Here is a 20,022-nt window from a genome sequence, read left to right on the forward strand (position 1 = left end):
GTTTCGTCCTTAATTCATTGTACTCTACCTGGTCCAAGTGACCCTGAGTATACGAAGCATAACAGGGACAGTGAATCAGGCTAGGGTGATCTAGATTGTACATAAGATTTAGCTGATGTTACTGTTAGTTTCGCATTGCTTTAATTCCAAATAATAAAACAGTCGTCAATTTATTTTTTCCAGTTGTTCTTTATATTTGTTAAGTCCGTTGTTGTTCACCAGTTTATCAAATATTTAGTTGTTTTCCATGCATCTTCTCCTCTAGATATAATATTGTAATGGTGTCATAAGTAGGGACCATCTTTGTACATAATGTCCGTCGTTGTCGTTTCTTTCGTGCAATATTCTTGTCATTAAAAGAATGTTTTATTTTCCAAAAAAAAAAAATCACTGGAAAATGTTATTTTTTATCAACAGCATTTAACGGTTTCCCCTAATATCCTGATAATATTCCAATAAAATCATGCCGTTTTATCTTTTGAAAAAATAAGATTTACAGTTTATTTTTTGCATTTGTTTCATTGAATGCTTTATACATGTTGTAACATGGCATTGTCTATATGCGTAGTGTTATCTAAAATGAAACTAACAAATGTTTAATGATAGCGTCACTGTATGGTAAACAAACACCATCATAGAAATATTTCCGCATTAAAGTAACACAGAGAAGTTTATTCTCCTTCTGAAGTAAACGTTTGCTAAGTGATAAAGGATTCATGGGGAAGAGATCGTCTTGATTCCAAAAATGAGTCTTATTGTGTGGACGTTATTTCTCTGTGATCTGATGTACGGACCTGTGACTGAGGCCTGTCCTAGTGTCTGTTTCTGTTGGAGGACTACCGACTGTAATGGGACATATGTAAGCTGTGGTGGTAAAGGGTTAACTGAAGTACCTACCAACATCCCAACAGATACATGTGAATTGTAAGTAACTGTTTCAAAGCATTCTTAAGTAGAACAAAAGATGTAGATGAATTCTTGCGCATAACTTTTCATTTATTTTTGATGTTCAAAGTTCAAAGTTATGTTTATCTATGATAGCCATCAGTTTAATTTAACATAATATTGATATTGTGATTTACAAAATTACGAAAATATGAGCTCCTAGTAAGTGAAAGTATAATAAACATCACATTAGTTTGTATTAATTTTGTTAAGGTCTATATTAAGCAATAAAACTAATTTCAAAATATTTTTATTGGATATTAAGAGAAATAAAAAAAAAGAGATTATAAAAAATGATTAATGATTAGAATTTGTCAACGGTATATATGGTCGCGTTCAATATTTTTCCTGATACACTGATACTGCTAGTCATTTCTGGCTATGAAATTTGAGAATATAATCTAAAAGCTTGTTTATAAAATTCTGTATTAATGTTACTGGGTACTGAATGGACTAACTCTTAGAAGGGTTATACGATTGGTAATGTTACAATGGAATAGAAAACATATAAAAATATCTCAGCTTGCTATTTTTGTAAATGCTTCTCGTTATTATGAAACTCGTGTCACATAGAAAGTAAATAAAATTTTATTTTATTTCATTTTTCATGGAGATTAGTTTAACAATTGTGGAGAATGGTACAATTTCCTGAAAGCCCATATAACTTTATTTTTAACAAAAAAATCCAAATTTGCAAAATCTCTTGATTGCATCAGATAATCCCCCAACAAAATCCGGTGCTGTTACTACTTCAATCAAGTATGTATCTATGAGAGTCGGCATTGTCACATTCAATACCGATTTACTTTTAAGAATGCTGACGTTATTTTCTATATTTAAAGTGTTATAGTGATTTTAACTGAATTGAATTAACTAGACTGGCATTGCCTGTCTTTACCGTACGCAGGAATATAGGTATATCGGATATCAGACAGGCAGGCCAGTCTATTGAATTAACTTAACTTAATTTAAATAACTTAAATATTTTTCAAAGTGATGATTCATGCAGATTTATAGTAAACACCTTAGCAACTTTTCAAAGCATTGTATTTTTAAAAGGCCGTTTTTAATTTTTTTTTTACTGTTTTTGGTACAATCCATAAAAAATTCGTTTATTTAGAATCTTTGTAACCATAATAATTTAGTAATAATTGAGTAAACAAACGTCTAGAGAACGAAACAAATTGTGTAAAAAAAAATCAACATAAAGCTGCACTCTGCAAATATTGCAGGTAGAATTACGTACCTAAGAGCAGTAAGCATCTCGTCTTCACTGCTCAGGACCGTTGTCAGTCATATTTATTGATCAGTAATGACTGGTGTGAGCATTACTTACTTTTCTGTATGATTAAGGTGATATTTGAAAAGAAAATGTTAAATATCGTTGATGGCAATTTTAATTCACTGAACATTTCCCTGGAATCTTAGAGGAAATAAAATCACCACGTTGGAAAATAATCTTTTAAACATTTTTATTTGTACTTTACAGATACTGAAAATTAATTTAGAGTAATAAATATGTCAGCAATAAGTATTCATTACCCAAGGATATATCTTTAATTTTATTCCACATAATGTATTAAATAAAACAACACATAACTACAACATAATTTTCTAATTGTTGTCCCAGTGAAGCAGTGTTAACAATGTCTGTTAAAAAGTAGCAATGTAAGGAGTCGATACTTTAGTCGCTGAGGAACATAAAGATTCGTTCTTCAGATGAAACCGTAAAAACCAAGGTTTCTTGTTGGAGAAGGTGCTAGCAGGTAAAAATCTCTGCCTGCTCAATGGTTGTAACTGCTGAGTATAGGTCAAAATCTGCAGCTCTCTATATAAGTGATGGCGTCTCTATATAAGTGAAAAATTCTCGCGTAGGATGTTAAACAACATAAAGACAATTACTTTTCTCATTAACTTTTTTATTTGTTTGAACGGTTTTATAAACACACAGAATTCACAAAACGATGACCTTAAACGAGAACGCCAAAACTCTCAACCCGTCAACCCATTTATCAACAATTCACCTCATTCCAGAATCTGCACACACGCAGAGCAAATCGAGACACAAACTCCGCATGCAGGCGACGAGTACACTTTGCTGCACAAGACTAATTCATCATTATGTTTTCTGAATACTTTCAAGTTATGAAAAAATAGTCAAATTACGACACATAACAATATTTTTTTCTTAAGTTTCTTCTCTGGTTTCTGAATAGATGAAAGAGGTAAAGCCACGAACCATCATACTTGGCCCTGTGTTTTTCACAAAAATCGAGTTTCTATTCACGGCCGGTATTATACGTTAATTATTATAGGACAACATACTTCTTATCCTTACGTAACTCATTTTATTGAATAATGCGCTGTTAGGCACGTGCGATGGTTTCAAGATGCGACGGTTTCATAAAAACGCTCAAAAAAGCCAATTTATCGACAGATTTTTCCGAAATTACTGTAAATGTATTATATTTGGCGTGTACGATATTTGGCGGAAATTGAATTTTCAAGAAGTTGGCGTAGATTTGATTTAGCGCTTTTCGAATGTGCTCTACATAAACCTTTATGCACAAAGCATTTAGCGATGTACTTGATTTAGCGGAGGCTGCTTTCCGCTTTACAGTAAGTGTGGCGAGAGTCAAGAACAACTTTCACACTTACCATATATATAAATATTGCTGATATGAACCTACACGCTTAATATTACCGTTGTTCATACCTATGGCCAATATGAAATATGCCTTTACATTTAAATTTTGATGTTGCAAAGATTCACCAGTTTTGTTAAACACTCGGTAATATCTGGTTTATATAACAATAGTTGTATAAAAAATTACGCACAATAAATTAAAAAAAATAGTCAGGAGTTTGTTTGAAACGAAATTTCAGAAGAGGCATGATCTTCGATTTATATTATCTGAATTCAAAGCTCAAAAAACATACAAAATACATTTCTCTTCGTCAGTCTTTGAACATGACGTTAAAAGTAATACATATACGTCAATTGTGACGTCATAAAGACTGTAATTATTTTAGATAGTAATTGATTTTTTTCAAGATCAATCACTTAAACTTTATTCGATATCATTAAATTTCATGCATTAACAGAGGTCTATATCTATTATCTCCAATTTCACCCCCTTTCAATCGCTTGTTTTCGTTTTAAAGCTGTACATTATCTTCGTTTTAATTAACAAACTGAAAGAATGGACCCCACCCTTCTTTTCGGGATCCACATCACTGTGAAAACATGGAATATCATAATCACGTCTGCCCTTCGTAATACAAGCAAAATAATTTTGTGCTAGCTTGCTGCTAAACTATTAATAATAAAAAAGAATAATGTACAAATTGAAGGATTTGTCAGTAATTCCACGAAACAAAATCTTGAACTTTGATGAGTATATGTCAATTTCAATTTCCTTGTAATAATATTACGAGAGGTAGAGTCAGCACTGTTATACATATTATAGCCGAAATTTACATACAGCCGTCGATCTAATTCCCTAAATAATATAAAGATATCTGAAATACAGAGGGCGGGCTTTTTCTGATAAATACGTTTTAAGGTCCACCCCGTCTCTTTCTCTTTTTTTACCTACAAAAATAAACCCTGTCCAAAAATTTCCCTAAATAACATAAAGATATCTGAAATACAGAGGGCGGACCTTTTCTGATAACTGCGGTCTAAGGTCCGCCCTGTCTCTTTCTCTAGTTTTTAAGCTACATGATAAGATGATTAAGATACATGAATGTTGTACAAAAAATTAAATACAACAGGGAGATTCCTTCGTATCAAACAGTATAAACTAACTCGCTTTAATTTCATATGTTAAAGTCAAGATTAAATCATTTTGCACCACCCGGACCTTAAAACGTGGGGGGGACCTTTTCTTATAAAAGGCGAACCTACTATGTTATCATATTAGGTCCGACCGAACCTTTAACGAGGCGGATCAAATATTATGCGACACCGGACAATGAGAATTGAGAACACTTTGTGGCATAATAGATGTTTTTCAACTATATTATTTGGTCTATGAATTTTTTTTTTAACTCCGGGGTCCTGTTATTCTAGAAGATAATTTTAATAAGGAGCATTTTGCTATCAATAAAAGTTACTTGATAACGTTGTGGTGGTGCACGTCTTTGCCTTACACACCTTTTTAATCTTCTTCCAATAGTTACGGTTTATCAGCGACTTTGGTTAATAAATAAACATTTTTTTTTTAATTCTGAATTTTTCGAAAAATAATTTGAATGCTTTATTAACTTACATAACATGCACAGACGCTCGACTGTCTCCAGTGGGCCCCTTTACATCAAGTGCAGTCATAGGTAGTCAAGATGCCTCGTGCGACTTTTACATGACAGGGAAGACTTGCATAGTTGCTTATAGAAACAGATGTAGTGTAAAAATGGGATTCACTCCTATACTACCTCGAGCAGCCCATACCCTTTGCCAAAATCCTTTCTATTATTAAATTTTTGTCCCCATAAAAATATTAATCAATAGTAGACAGTAAAATTTTTCAGTTTTTCTGAGATGTCGCGAATTTTTGCATTTTTAAAAAAATAATAAATACAATAGGCTTTATCTTTTTTCTTTCAAAATTTTTTCTTACACTGTCAAGAGACGTATTGTTGTGAAAAATTGCATAAACGTTTGACAAACAATTCTAATTCATAAAAGCAAGAAATATTTAATAAATTTCAAATTTCTTCTCCTCAATGGTATATAGATTTGTCAATGATAGGGATACCCGGCGCAGTCAGGAAATCGGATATTGAAAATATGGAACACCATCATTGAAGTCTCGGTGAACCAATAGTAAAAGCGAAACAAATTCACCGTACATGTGTTTGTGTATGATTTTTTTTTTCAATTTAATTTTGACTTCATGCTGTGCAAGTTTCTTAAAATTTTGATTAGAAGTACAGAGATCATTTAAAAAATTAGATAAGGTAAAAAATCTGATAACAGCGACAAAATTTCTACGTCAAGGCAGAGCAGCAAACATACCTTAAAGTTTGTCTAGCGCTATATAGAACCCTTTTCCAGAATAACCAACTTGCTAAACAATAACAACGAGAAAAAGTGTCTAAGGGTTAGTTATTTTATATTTTTCTAATCAATAAATCAACCACAGTGAATTCAAATGCTTTTGAGGACCATTAATTATACGGTATGAATGATGTTGACCTGCGTTGCGTCGTTAATTTAGTACAGCAAATCCCGATCTGAAACGATATCATTATGAAAAATAATCCCATAATTCCGTCAAAAATACATTAAGCTGAACGAAATTCAAACTGCATTTGTAACCATTCAAGGTACCAGTTTTGAATATATTTAATATCCAAAAGAATCAAAATTAATTTGAATTACTGTATTATAAACACATGTATATTGGATTTCGAAACGTCAATAGAATCCTTACAAATAAAGATACACTGTGGGTTCCAGTAAACGTTCAACCTAGCCTCTTTCTTACTTCATCACTAAGATGTTGACAGTTGTGAAGGAAAACCGTCAAGAGTACTGTTCACCAATATATACAAGAAGTAGTGTGAATCAGATGTTGATGCCCAAAAATTCCAAAAAACATTTTGAAAAATAAAAATCCCAGATTCACTAAAATCAACGGCTTCCAAATTCACGACTTTTCAAATTTGTACACAACCCTTCCCCACGATAAATTAAAATCTAGGCTTTTTGATTTTTGACAGCTGCTTTATCAATGTCAATAAAGAAATGGAACTATTAAATTTACTTACCTGATAATTTGATACAAGATATTTGCTTAATTGGTTTGTTAAAACCTATTCTAATTGCATACATAAGTACTCTGAAGTTGACATAAAAAGAATATACTTGAGTATCTGATTTACAATATCTGTGTGTTTTTTGGAGACCCATCTTCCCGAGTTCAATTCCAATCTGGTCTACCTTTTTAACCGTGTTCGCTTTTTAATTCGCTTACTTTGATTGGTAAAAAGCAGAGATCAGTAGAGTTCAAATGTGTAATCTTGCTAAATGACGCGATATTAAACCCCGTCAAATTTAGTCTATTCGGTCAGAGGTTTATGTGGAGCAGAGCGGATCAGAAACTCTGGGCTTAAGAAGATGTTGGTAACCATGTCTTCCACCAATCTATCGGAATTTCCATGAGTACCAATGACGCTTCGTTATAAGCAGTCTTATTTTTGTATTTATATCAAGCAGAATTTGTGCAAAATCTTATATGTGAAGAAGAAAACGCCTGATATGGCGTCTAACTCAACATGTAGATATATTGATGACGTATTGTCAATTAAAAATGTTAATTTCCATTCCTACATGTATGTAGAAACGATATATCCTGGTGTGTTTGATATAAAGGATACCACAAAGTCTGACACATCTGTTTCATACTTGGATATTTTCCTGGAAAAAAAACGTAAATGGTAATCTTACAACAAGGCTCTAAAGCGATAAACGTGATGACATTAACTTTTCTATAGTCAACTTCCATCAATTATTTAGCAATATACCTTTATCACCTGCATTCGGTGTTTATATATCTTATTTGATTCGATATCCAAGAGCACGTTCCACGTATGAACAATTTCTAATATAAGGTAACTTATCGACTAAAAATTGATGAAAGAAGAATATCAGCAGTCTCGTTTAAAGTCATCATTTCGTAAGTTCTATGGTCGATACAATGACCTTATCAGCAAATACAAATTATTAGACCATTATTCATACACTGAATTGACGACGGACTTTTCGTTATTTCTGATCATGACCGGTCAGCAGGAGATGCTCTCTCCTCCATATCACCTGATTCCACCTTTAAAATTTTGGAGGTCCGTGTTTGCTCTACTTCAATTTTGTATTATTCTATGGACTTAGACTTGGATTTGTGTTCTTTATCTCCATATCCTTCATACCCTCACATACGCGTGGCGTGAGAGAACCCTCATCTGCTGTTTGTTTAGAGTGTGTATTTCGTTTTTGACAGCAACATGCTTGCCGATAAGCATTGTAGGAGAGTAATTGGCCTCCATGGTATAGAAATTCCGTGATGCAGGGCTCCTTACCCTTCGAATTTTTAAATGGTAGGTTTAATCTGACAGTACAGAATCTAATGGGCTGTGACAGAAGTCTGAGAGTGATTTTGTAAATGGTAGAATTGAAATACATTTCACATTCAACCTTGTTTACCAGATAGTTATTTCTTGTGTTCCGTCCTTGTAAATTGTGGCATAATGAATACCTTGATTTAATTGACTAATTATAAGTCCCTCAGCAGGTAATTGGCGCGATCCTGAACTGCAACAGTAAAAGTTTTGACTTCCTTTTTAAATGATGTTAGGCTCATGGCGGAGGCTGATCAGGGCATTTCGTTCGGTCACAGTCAAATTGTCTCTAAATTATTGAAATAGATTTTACATAACCCCATTTTGATTGCATAGAGATAATTGTTTTAAGCAGTGTACAGTGTGTTGCCAGTGTTGTAATTGATATTGGTGATACATGTATAAGAGGGATGTGAAAAAAGTGATTGCCACCCGGTACCACGTGTGTCAACGAAAGAGGACCTGACACCTGAATCGGAGTTTTGGGCACATTTTGAGAATACATGTATTACAGAGTCTGCCACTCGTGAGAGGTCCAACCAAAATTAAGTTCTAATATTATAACTGTATAGAAATATGGACATGGCGTTGTATGTAATTTATGATAATGATTGACTAAGCTTGCCATTTGGTGGTAGTTGTGGTAGACATGCGTTATTTCTGTTCCACGAATAAAGTGCTTATTCGAAGTTGTATGTTTTTGCATATCAGTCAATAGTTACAAAAATGTATTTTGTCAAGTGTCTTCTGAACTTTAGGGGAATACGAACACAAGTTCGATGCATACGGAGTGTTAGAAAGTGTTTGTGCTCAAAAAGATCATATAAGGACTATTAATATACTATATAATAAACGAATTTAATTTCTCCATCTTGATTAAAAATAGATCAGGAATTTCCAAATTGACCCATTATGTTTAGAAATACTGTATACAGGGAAATGTTCGCCCTCTCCTGAGAGTCTGTACTAAGCGGATAACATAACATATTAATGAAAGTATTGGGAAAAAATGGAATGCTCTAACCAAAAAAATATACAATTTAAAAAAAATATATAAATATCTAAATTGATTTTCAGTAAAATTGAGAACATATATCTTTCTTCTATAATATCTTGAAATATCAGATAATAGAACATTCAACTTCAAATCCTTTGCACAATTTCATGTAAAATATACCTAAACCGAAAAACAATAGAACGCTTACACATTTACAGATATAATTTGTCTACATTTTACAGGATCATTACAGTTAAAAGTGACAAAAATATCAAAACAGTAGCGTATTTCTTACAACATTGAAAGAACAAATCTAGAAATACGTTTTATTTCGATTGGCCCTTAATTACAAGAAAAATCAAGGCAGATAAGTTATTCGAAGTTGAAGTAAAAAAACAAATATAGGCTAGCCACGGCATTTTGTGAACTGGAGGCTCAAGATCGCCACTTAGAACATAAGACGTAAAATCTAGTAGTGGCTGTTTATTCGTCAAGCGATCTGTATTAAAAATGAAAGTAAAAAGACATTTAGATGACATTTCAAAAACCAACCCCCCTACTAATCCTTTTCAGGATTTTGTTAAAAAATCTGTGTCCGAGTTTAACAGAAATGTTCTCCATTGGGAACTCGAACATCGTTTAAATATCAACTTCTCAGAGTTGAACATATGCTCTTTTACAAATCTAAAAATGCCCCTATAACCTTATTCATAACATCACAGCACTTACATTCCTGCATGCATGTTGGTTTTGTTTTAAGGCATTATTATATTCTATTGAAAGTCTTGACATTGTCAACATTAATACAAACTTAAGAGATGGAAGAAAATGTAGTTATATTTATATGATTTTCTTTCAAGGTCTACGAAGGTAAAGAGGACATTTCCCTCTGTTATAACCCCGAGATAATAAAATTTTTACATCTCTCACTATTTCCTAGATACTAGTAATTCGTTGCAACTTTACTTTGCTCCGAATTCTAATTTAGAATAAGACAGGACAAATATATGTGAGAATGAAAATGTCATTTATTCAATACAGTAAATAGAGAAAAAAACAAGTTTTACAAACAAGGGGGGGGGGTCAGCAAAAACAAAACAAACGTTTTGCACGCACAATAAGATATATACATTTTACATGATATGAACACAAACGTTCTGATCCCCCCCCCGCTTTAGATACAGTGCTGCTATCCTATAAGTTGACAATTCTATCCTATCCTATCGTGAATCCTGCATCCACAATCCTATCCTGTGATTTCAGTCTAATCCTATCCTATCCTATCCTGCAACTCTCAGTTTTTTAATATTTAGGAATTAATTTGACAAAACGAGAAAAAAAAGGAATTATCAGGAAAAAAAATCAGACATAGATATGGTATTCATTTAAATGTTATAAATTTTAATGGATAAAAAATAATCGAGATCGGCATTCCATAATTCCCGACTCGCCGCACAAATTAAATTTACGATTATCATTGCCATGTTAAAAATAAATGTTAACAAACAGGTCGTAATTACACGTGGACAAGTACAGATTTTGCGAACATATATAAAGAAACTGGCTACCAGAAGAATTAAAGAAAAAAAATTTACTTAGTGTTTTAATTTTCCTACTAACAATGATCGGGAGACCCGGGATCGCGATTTGCGTCCGGCGTATTATCATTAATTAATTTTAAAAATCATAGGCCTATACGGAAAAAATGTTTAAGTATATGTTTCATGTAAAATTTTATTTTTTTTCTAAACTGAGCACCATGAAAATAACATGCATGTACATGTATCTATAGTCTAACTGTTCCTGCATAACAGTTTTTTTCTGTATGCGATTCTCAAAAAGAAGATCTGACTAGACATTAAACCAAACAGACAAAGTCAAAATGTAGATCTAGAATATTTTGACTTTCACATATCAAACATTTTAAATGTGAAATTGTCTTATAATATCAAATATTAAATGTATGATTTTTTTTTATTTAAATTCATAATTTATTCTTTTTTAAAATTTCAGTTCATCATCTGTCGTATGTGATATTTTTCAAACATGCAAAATATATAGTTGCTAAATAAAATTCCAGATAATCGAAATGTTTTTTTTTTTCATTTAACTTCAGTTTCTTCTCAGTTTATGGTCAGCTTAGTGCCGTACAAATGTATTTCAATTTCCTATTTTGTTTTATGTGTGAAAATTTAATAATTTATGTTTAATAGAATATATTTTATAAATTTGATATTGGTTGACAGATTGACAGTTTATAAATATTGCATGTAGTTGAGTGTAACATTGTCAACCGAGGCGCAGCCGAGGTTGACAATGGTTTTCGAGGGGTGAACATTTTAAATGTTACACTCGACTACATGCAATATTTATTATATTATACTGAATGTTTTTTTACAAATACATATTACAGTGAACCGTGCGCGCATAAATTCCGCGCAGTCACTGTATTTTGTAATACCACCCGTCGTCAAGCAATGTTGACTGTTGCTACGCAGGAGGGCATGGCTTCATTATCAGCGGATAGAAGTGTTTTTTATCAAATGTTTCGACGAATCAGATTCAAGTAATTTACATGAAAGTATAATATTAATAAATATTGTAGTGAGGTCACACATGTTCCTAAGATCTTAGAAAACATGCTAGAGAAATTCAGAATTCACAGTATTTACAGTATTTATAACTCATTCTTGAGTAAAGCAAGTTTGTATTTGACCTTGGCATTGTATCTTGAATCTTAATCAGTGTCTGATTGAAAAATATTAAAATGCTCCACACATGTTCCTTAGGTCTTATAAACATGCATAAGAATTCACAGTATGTATAACACATTCTTGAGTTAACCTTAAGTTTTATTTGGCCTTTACATTTGATCTTAAAATTATCAGTGTTTAAATGAGAAAAAAAACTTTATCAAGTACACAATATTTTTATTCAAGGTGGTTCCTCAACAGTGTAAAACAATTGAATATTCCATTACCATGAGACAAAGTCATTAAAAGTATCCATGTACAGCATTTATGAATTTTAATTCAAAGATAACAGATACATGTACATGAACTTTGTTTAAATTTAAGTTTATCAATGTTTTTATTACCGTGGTATAATGTTTTACATGCATTTAATTTGACTTTCTTATTCGATTCTCAAAATTGAAATTCAAATGTCAGAGTTATTTTCAGAGAGATGGTCATAAACTGAACAGTTCCACAAATGTCAACAATGCACAGAAAACATACACTGATCTCCTTAATTAAAGCACCATGATTTCAGACTTAGGACTCTTTGACACTGGTTTGAACATCTTTCATCATTTACTCTAACAGCATATGGCATGAACTGCATTCTGCACAGCTGCAAATCTGCAGGGTTTCCTGAAAAAAAATCATATAATTTATTATTATAGGCATGTAGATTGTAAATTTTGTCATACACATTTCATACACATTTAAAATGTTTTTGATTGTGATTATCTTTCACATTTCATGTACAATTGGCTTTAATTTCACCTTTTTCTCTCAAAAAAAAATAATGCATTTAGAAATCATGAAAAATAAAATCTTATACTGCAACCTCAGTCATATAAAATTAAGAAAAAAATCTTATTTAAGATAATTTACTTGTACATCATAATTCATTTTATCTTGTCAACTTGCTAACAAGTATGAATACATTTGTTTTAGTGACTTTTCTCTATTTTCTCTTTGTATTTATCTATTTAATTTTTTTTTCTTGGTTTTCTTTTTTTTTTTTTTGGTCTTGAAATTTGAATATGTAAAAGAAGAAGAAAATATCTATGTAACAGCAAACATGATGACCAGAAAAATTCAACATTTCTTTCAGTTTAACTCTCAAGATTTTTGAAAGAAGAAAATCACTTGTTCCGAGAAACTGCAGACATGTCACCTCAAAGCAGATAATGATGTTTATATAGTTGAATGACCATATAAAAATACATGATAAAAATAAAATCATACATACTTTTTAGATTAAAATCCTTTATACTGTGATGACGCATGAGTGCAGGCCAATCCATCACTGTAATGATGAATATTAAAAGATTAACTTATGTTTCATAACTCACAATACATCATACATACATGTACAATATGTAAGTGCACTGCTGAGTGAGCTTATTTAACATTTCAGCAGTAGCATAAGAAATGGTCATGATGATTCTACATTAATTTATTATATGTTACACTGAAATGAAAGAATTAAGGAAATAATGAGATTAATAAACTGATTAAGGCATACTACATATATTTGTTTTAGTCTTAGAGCTCATTGATAACTAATTGAATCATATGACAGAGTAACGGGGGTATTTGTATATATTTTATCCCCCCTTCTGTCTACACTACTTCTTTTTTCCGCACCTAATTTTTGTTTATATTAAATAGAATAAAATGTTTATATCTTAAGACACGAGAACATTGTTTTGAGGGATAAATAAGTAAAAAATGCAAACATGTACAGTGTGTAGTATACTTACATGAACTCGCACATCATCTATTCAAGTCCGCTGTTGACGATTCCTGTGGAATTATCCAAACAAACAGAGCATATTTAACAGAAAACATGTTAGAACACTTTTACACAAGCAAGAATCGGTTAAATTATCCAAACATGCTGAAGAAATACGGTCTTTCGATGTCTGGACTCTTCGTTGTTTACATTCCAAAATCTTCCGGTGATCGTTCACGGTTAGATCGTACGCCGTGTTACTCGAAGTTTATAATGTAAATCTGTGTTTTGAGAAAAAAATGTTTTATTTTCTATTGAAAATTTATAAATATTTCTTTTGTAAACATTTTATATTGTATTTCATTTTTGTAATTTATTCTGAAATATGAATGAACCTTTGCTCGAATCTGATTGGCTGTAGGATACAGGATAGGATAGGATAGGATAGGATTGGATTAACTTCTATATGTTTCTATCGTGAATCCTCAATCCTGAATCCTATCCGATCCCATCCCATGTCAACTTGTGGGATAGCAGCACTGTAATAGCACAATAGCAAAGGTATAGTAAACATCTAATTTCCAAAAATACCATTTTGGTTATCCCTTTTATTTTTCGGTTAAAAATGAAAAATTTTTTGTAAATTTTTTGTAGTAATTGTAGGTTTGTAGGTTTGTGGAACGACTATTTCCATTATCTAAATATTTTTTCATTATTCTCCACATAGAAAGCACATAAAACTTTGTATTCTTGATTTACTTATATAAAAAGGTGTTTTTTTTTTATATTACAATGAAACATAAGGAGAAAACGATCGGTATTTAAGAACAAAAGTCCATAAAACAATAATAAATAAGAGCAGAGGAAAAAAATAGACCTAAAAATTCTTTCTGGACTCTCATGAATGATAGATTTAAACATATAATATGTAATTTTGCTGTTTTTTGAGTTTAACAGTGATTCATAAAGCTACTGGAGAAGCATTTTCAAAAATTCCCCAAACTTAATAACGCTTAGAGCTTTGTGGTCCCATCCATCAATATCATTTTGATGGAATAAATTAAATGTCTGTAGAAATGATACTTGTATGAATTATGTTAAGTGAAATAGATGCACTTTGTTTATTTTAAAAATCTGTTTAAGGTGGTTATATAAGAACAAGATAACAATTATTCAGACCAATGCCGTCGATGGTTTGTCAAATTTACAGAAACTGTAAGTATATACATGTAATCATCATCTGCAAGTATCCTTTCTAGGTACCTTAATCAATTATATCTTGATTTTATAGGTTCGTGTCTAATTTACTCATAATTATTTTTTTTATTCAACATTTGAGCATGATAACAATTCATTTTTTAGATTTCATTTTTAGGTCACCTGAGTAGACTCAGGTGACATATTGCTATCTTTTTTTTCCGTTGTTGTGCATCTGTACGCCGTCCGCCTTGCGCAAATATTTGAACATTCTCGGCTTTTTCTCTTCAACCGCTCAAATTATTTAAACCGATTTTGGCACAACGCAGGGGGAATAAGGATGCATACAACATATTCTACCTTGGCTAAATCAGTGCTGCCTTACGACGTCATAGTAGGCAAGATGACGTCAATTTTAGAAATCAGGTTTTCGTAAAATTGGTATTTAGCAATGTAATGTAACTTTAGAAAATGATTAGAAAAGTGTAAACATCAACAAAAATAAAATGTTATTATTTTGTTATGCTGTAACAGTCGTTATGATTGAAATCTACCACCGATGACGTCATATGTGTACATCAAATAACTAGGAAATTGATCATGTCGTGTAACCAAAATTTGGCTAAGAGACATGTTCAAAGATACGTAAAATGGAGTTTGAAAGGAAATATCGGAAATATTGCGTTAAATTCATATGGAGTTTAATTAATTAAACAAGATTGCTAATTTATTTTCATCGATTATTTTTCTCTTTCGAAGACACTCAACTATATTACGTATCCCGGTCGGCCTATCGTCCGTCATTCTTGACCAAAAATGCAACAGAACAACAATAAGCTGGATATTTCAATACATACGATTTGTACAGATTGAAAGCTTGCGTTTTGACAAACTTGGAAAGTGCTGCTAGAATCCGGAGTTAAGCGTGGTTGTACGAAAAATTTCGATTCATATGTATAAAATTTAAAACAATTGGTAAGGTTTCGTGCGAATGTGTGGAATTACTATTTTACGGACAAGATAGTGGGATTCTAGCAGCACTTTTTAGACAAAATAGACGTTTTCAGCTATATTGCATACCCAAAGAAATTATCAAACTCCAGGGTATTCCTGTTCTGTAAGCCTTTTTATTAAGGAAACTTTTGCTATTAATAGAGGTCACGTGATGCTGTGGTGGTGATGCACGTCTTTGTGTTAGACACGCTTTTATCTGCAATAGTAAATAACAGTTTACGTTTAGCTGTGGTTTTGGTAATTTATTAAACTAAATTTTCTTCAAAAAGTCTAAATTTTCCTAGAAATTACTTATATGCTTCCTTAACATACCCAAAAAACATTTATGGGTGAACAGAAATTATTAACGTCATGGTCCCTGCCTCTCTCGGGCCTGAGAGGTGAGCCAAAACCGTAAAAAATTAATGCATTCTTAAAAAATCCTCTTCTATACTTCTGGACATCAAGAAATTAAACTGTGGCTTGATTGTAATAAGCATTAAATTCTCTACCAAAATTTTTAAATTTGTGTCCTAGGGCCAGGATTTTTTGCGCTATGACAGGGCTTTAATGATTATATACTGAAAATGCATGAAATCGTTAATAAATTCTTCACTGCTGTAACGCATTTACCTGATGAACTAAGTAAAAAGTTCTGATGAGGGAGGCTGCCTCTTCCAAAATGGTTAGTTTCAGGGCCCCTGGGTCAGGGTTCTGTTGTTAGGGTGGATCTTTCATTATTATATAATAAAATACATTAAATCTTTCAAAAACTTCTCCTCTGCTTCTGTCAATTAAGCTGACGAATAAAGTAGACAACTATGATGAGGAAGAGAGTCTTTTCCAAAATTTTGAATTTCATGACCCCTTGGTCACTGTTTCCATTTTGATGTGGTATTAGAGGGGGCTTATTTCTTTTATACTGAATGTAAATTAATACTTTGAAAATCTTCTTATCTGCCAATCAACTGGTGCTCTTTTCTTCATGTCACCTGATCCCATCTTTCATGTTTTGAAGGTCCGTGTCTGCTTTGCTCTTACGTTGCATTTTGTGTTATTTTATGAACTCTTAATCACTGTTCGTTATCCCCATATGTTTCTTTTTACAAATTTAAGTATGAAAAATCAATGATGTTTTTCAATGCAAAAAAAGACCTTACCTATTAACGGATGTCTTCAACCAAATGCAAGCTGAACCTGTGGATAATGTCTGATTGTTTAATGCGTCATTGAATGTTGACGACTCTTTAAAATACGAGTGATAACTTATTGTCTGTACATCGGAAAATAGAACTTCCTGACCTAGCCCAATTAAATTTTCTTACCATAGGAATTTCTACTGCAATAGTTACATGCAACCATTAAACATATTTTCCTTATATCAGAAATACGTACATGTACATATAGATGCATGTAATATTAATGTCATTGTTATAATGTAGAGTTCATGAATACAAAATGTTGTCACAAACAAATAAAGTTGACCTGGGTATTTACAGAATATTGCTTCATTATGCCCTCGTATACTCTATTGAGAAATATATCAAAACATATGTAAAAATAAAAATCAAGTTCGCAGCATTGTAAAGTCTACAATTAATGAGAAAGGTCCTAAATTTTAATATTTAACAGAAACAACCCCTCAATTAGCCAAATATCTTCTAAAATTATTAATATGCATGCATTTGTAATTGTTTTTATCCTAAAATAAATTTTCGAATATTGTCAGAGACATTTATTGCGAAATATTATTTATTAATGCAGAATCATTTGGATTCAACACAAAAGTATGCTGAAGTTGATAGTTAGAGATGTTTCGTCATTACAACATATTTACATCCACTGAATATTTCTTTCCTTTATTTCTTATGAAAACCATTGTCATATATCAGTGCATGATTTAATTTAACATAGGTACATCTTAACGATGAGCCCACTCGAGTTAAAATGTAATTTTGTTTTTTGGATCTCTCTATATGTTTTTCTTTCTATACTTTTTGGAATCAATCGAAGAATTACCAGCATGCTCATAAAAGAAAACATGGAATATAATCTCTCAAGGAATCCGTTCTCAAGGGTAAAATCAGCTGTAATAGTTTTATTGTTGCTTTTGTTTAGACAATAATTTTAATTTGTTTAATTCGGTTTTCACGTAGATTTTTGTATACCACTTCATTATTTCAATTTGTAAATAATATACGAACCAGGAATACGAAAAAAGAAATACCCTTGATTTACGACATGTGACAGTATATTTTTGTATCCCAAACTAACCTTCACTTCAAATAATTGAACTGTTTTTTTAAAGGAAATAGTAAAATTAATAATTTTAAGCAAAAGACGGCAATGGAAGTAAGTGTTTGTCACTGTATGATTCGTCGCCCTAAAAAAAAAAATATTACTTGAAACTCTTGTTGCTACGGCAACAAAAACGGTCTTCCGTTCTCCTCTATCTATCTGTATGAATGAGCTTTTATCTATGTAAAAAAGGCAAATAATATTTAAATTGATGACAGGAAAACAAACGGCCTGGGGTGTAACTTACCAAGATTCTTGACGTAACTTTAGACAATTATAGTCTGTGACGACCGGAAGTGATGGCAGACACATTTTATCCTACACCTGTTACCCAATTTTCATGGTTAATCATTTATATAAGTTTAGTGACTTGATCTGTTACAGTGTAGGATATCTCGTAATGTTAACTTCTCATTTTGAAGAGAAGAAATCACATGACCGGATGTAAATTTTTAAAATAAATATATTTGAGGTTACTCTAGGCATTTCAGTCTGAATAACAGAATTACAGTGGGACTGATATATTTCGAAACTACGAATAAGATGCTATAATGTGATGCCAAAAAAATTCATAAAAGAAAAGTTAAAATTTTCGATTTCTTAAATCACTTCCTGTGACCACCGGAAGTGACGGCAGAGAATCTTAACCCAAATGCTTTTGCCTACTCATCAAGATCTACCACTCCTATAAGTTTGATGTCTTCATCTCTTATTGTTTAGGAGATCTCTCTATGATAACTTCTCATTTTGAGGACAGGAAATCACGTGACCGGAAGTGAATTTTACAAATATATTTGACGTTACTGTAGACATTTGCAGTTTGAATATCATATCCAAAAATGATTACAAATACTTCATGTATAAAAAAATATTTAGGGGAAAGAAAAATACTCAAAATATGTTTTTTTTTTCTCTTACAACCGGAAGTTGTCGTCTTTGTTTCCGGTGGGACTGACATATTTAAACACAACAAGTAAGATGCTATAATGTGATGCAAAAAAAGTGTCCAAAAAGAAAGTTGAAATTTTCGATATTTTGAACACTTCCTGTGACCACCGGAAGTGACGGCGGACGACCTTATCCCAAATGGATTTGCCTACTTATAAAGATCTATCGTCCCTGTAAGTTTGATGCCTTAATCTCTTACCGTTTCTGAGATCTCACTCGGATTAGATATTTTTTTAGAAAAGAGGAAATCGGACAAATCTGACGACCGGAAGTGAATTTTGAAAAAATGAAAAAAAAAAAAACATCTCGGGGTATTTTCATTCTCTATCATCCCTGAAAATTTCAGAAAAATCTGTCCAGCCATCTATTAGAAATCCTGTTGACAAGATTTAGGGAAAAAAATAATACACTGTAATTAGAAAAACAGTGGAATCACTATAAGGACTTCAGTCTGAAACGGAAGACCTTAATGATTTAAAGTAAAGCTATAAATATATTTCTCAGTACGTACATGTATATGTTGTACCATTCTTATAGGAATGACATTTTATTGTAGGTACAAAAATAATAAAAATAATAATAAACTGCAATGCAGAGTAATTATACTGTAATTATAATTCTATTGTTTTAGAAATTACAAAAATAAAACTCATTTATTTGAGAAAGTACATTTCATAATCAATGCAAGTGACATTTGTAATCTATATTACGTATGAAAGAATTCCGAACCATGCTTGGACCGCTCTGAACAGTGATGGGTTTCATTCTTCGTTTTTGAAAATAGATTTTGATGAAGATCACGATTTTTCAGGGTATATATTGTAGAAGGATTATCTACATCTGATTTCTGTTATTCCTTTCGTAGAATTCTTTACGGAAGCGATATCAGCACGATACAGGACAATGCGTTCGCCAGCTTATACAGTTTACATAAACTGTAAGCGTGTCTAGAATTTATTGTAACAGAAACCGTTTTATATGTTCAATACACGTCTACCATATTCTCTGCTATTGAATCATTTTCTGCAAATATTTAACTTTTGGTTTCAAACATG

The 20,022-nt window shown here is 31.9% G+C and overlaps 1 protein-coding gene and 1 long non-coding RNA gene across 2 annotated transcripts in view; one reads left to right on the forward strand and one right to left on the reverse strand.

Annotated features, from left to right (window-relative positions):
- The first annotated feature begins 626 nt into the window (after positions 1 to 626).
- The window catches only part of LOC134254863 (leucine-rich repeat-containing protein 4C-like), a 46,315-nt gene continuing 26,919 nt past the window's right edge, over positions 627 to 20,022 (forward strand). Inside the window, exon 1 of the mRNA XM_062737401.1 lies at positions 627 to 924. Coding sequence (XP_062593385.1) covers positions 746 to 924 — 179 coding nt within the window. The 5' untranslated portion in view covers positions 627 to 745. The remainder of the gene's footprint in view (positions 925 to 20,022) is intronic.
- On the reverse strand, positions 12,253 to 13,628 carry LOC134254862 (uncharacterized). Its single transcript, XR_009989393.1, has 3 exons — positions 13,560 to 13,628; positions 13,046 to 13,102; positions 12,253 to 12,438 (listed from the first exon to the last, which is right to left on the reverse strand). It is a non-coding gene; the product is annotated as an uncharacterized LOC134254862 (long non-coding RNA).

This window comes from Saccostrea cucullata, unplaced genomic scaffold, assembly GCF_032062105.1.
Source record: "Saccostrea cucullata isolate Sc308-1 unplaced genomic scaffold, CSIRO_AGI_Scuc_v1 ctg4318, whole genome shotgun sequence".
NCBI lineage: Eukaryota > Metazoa > Mollusca > Bivalvia > Ostreida > Ostreidae > Saccostrea > Saccostrea cuccullata.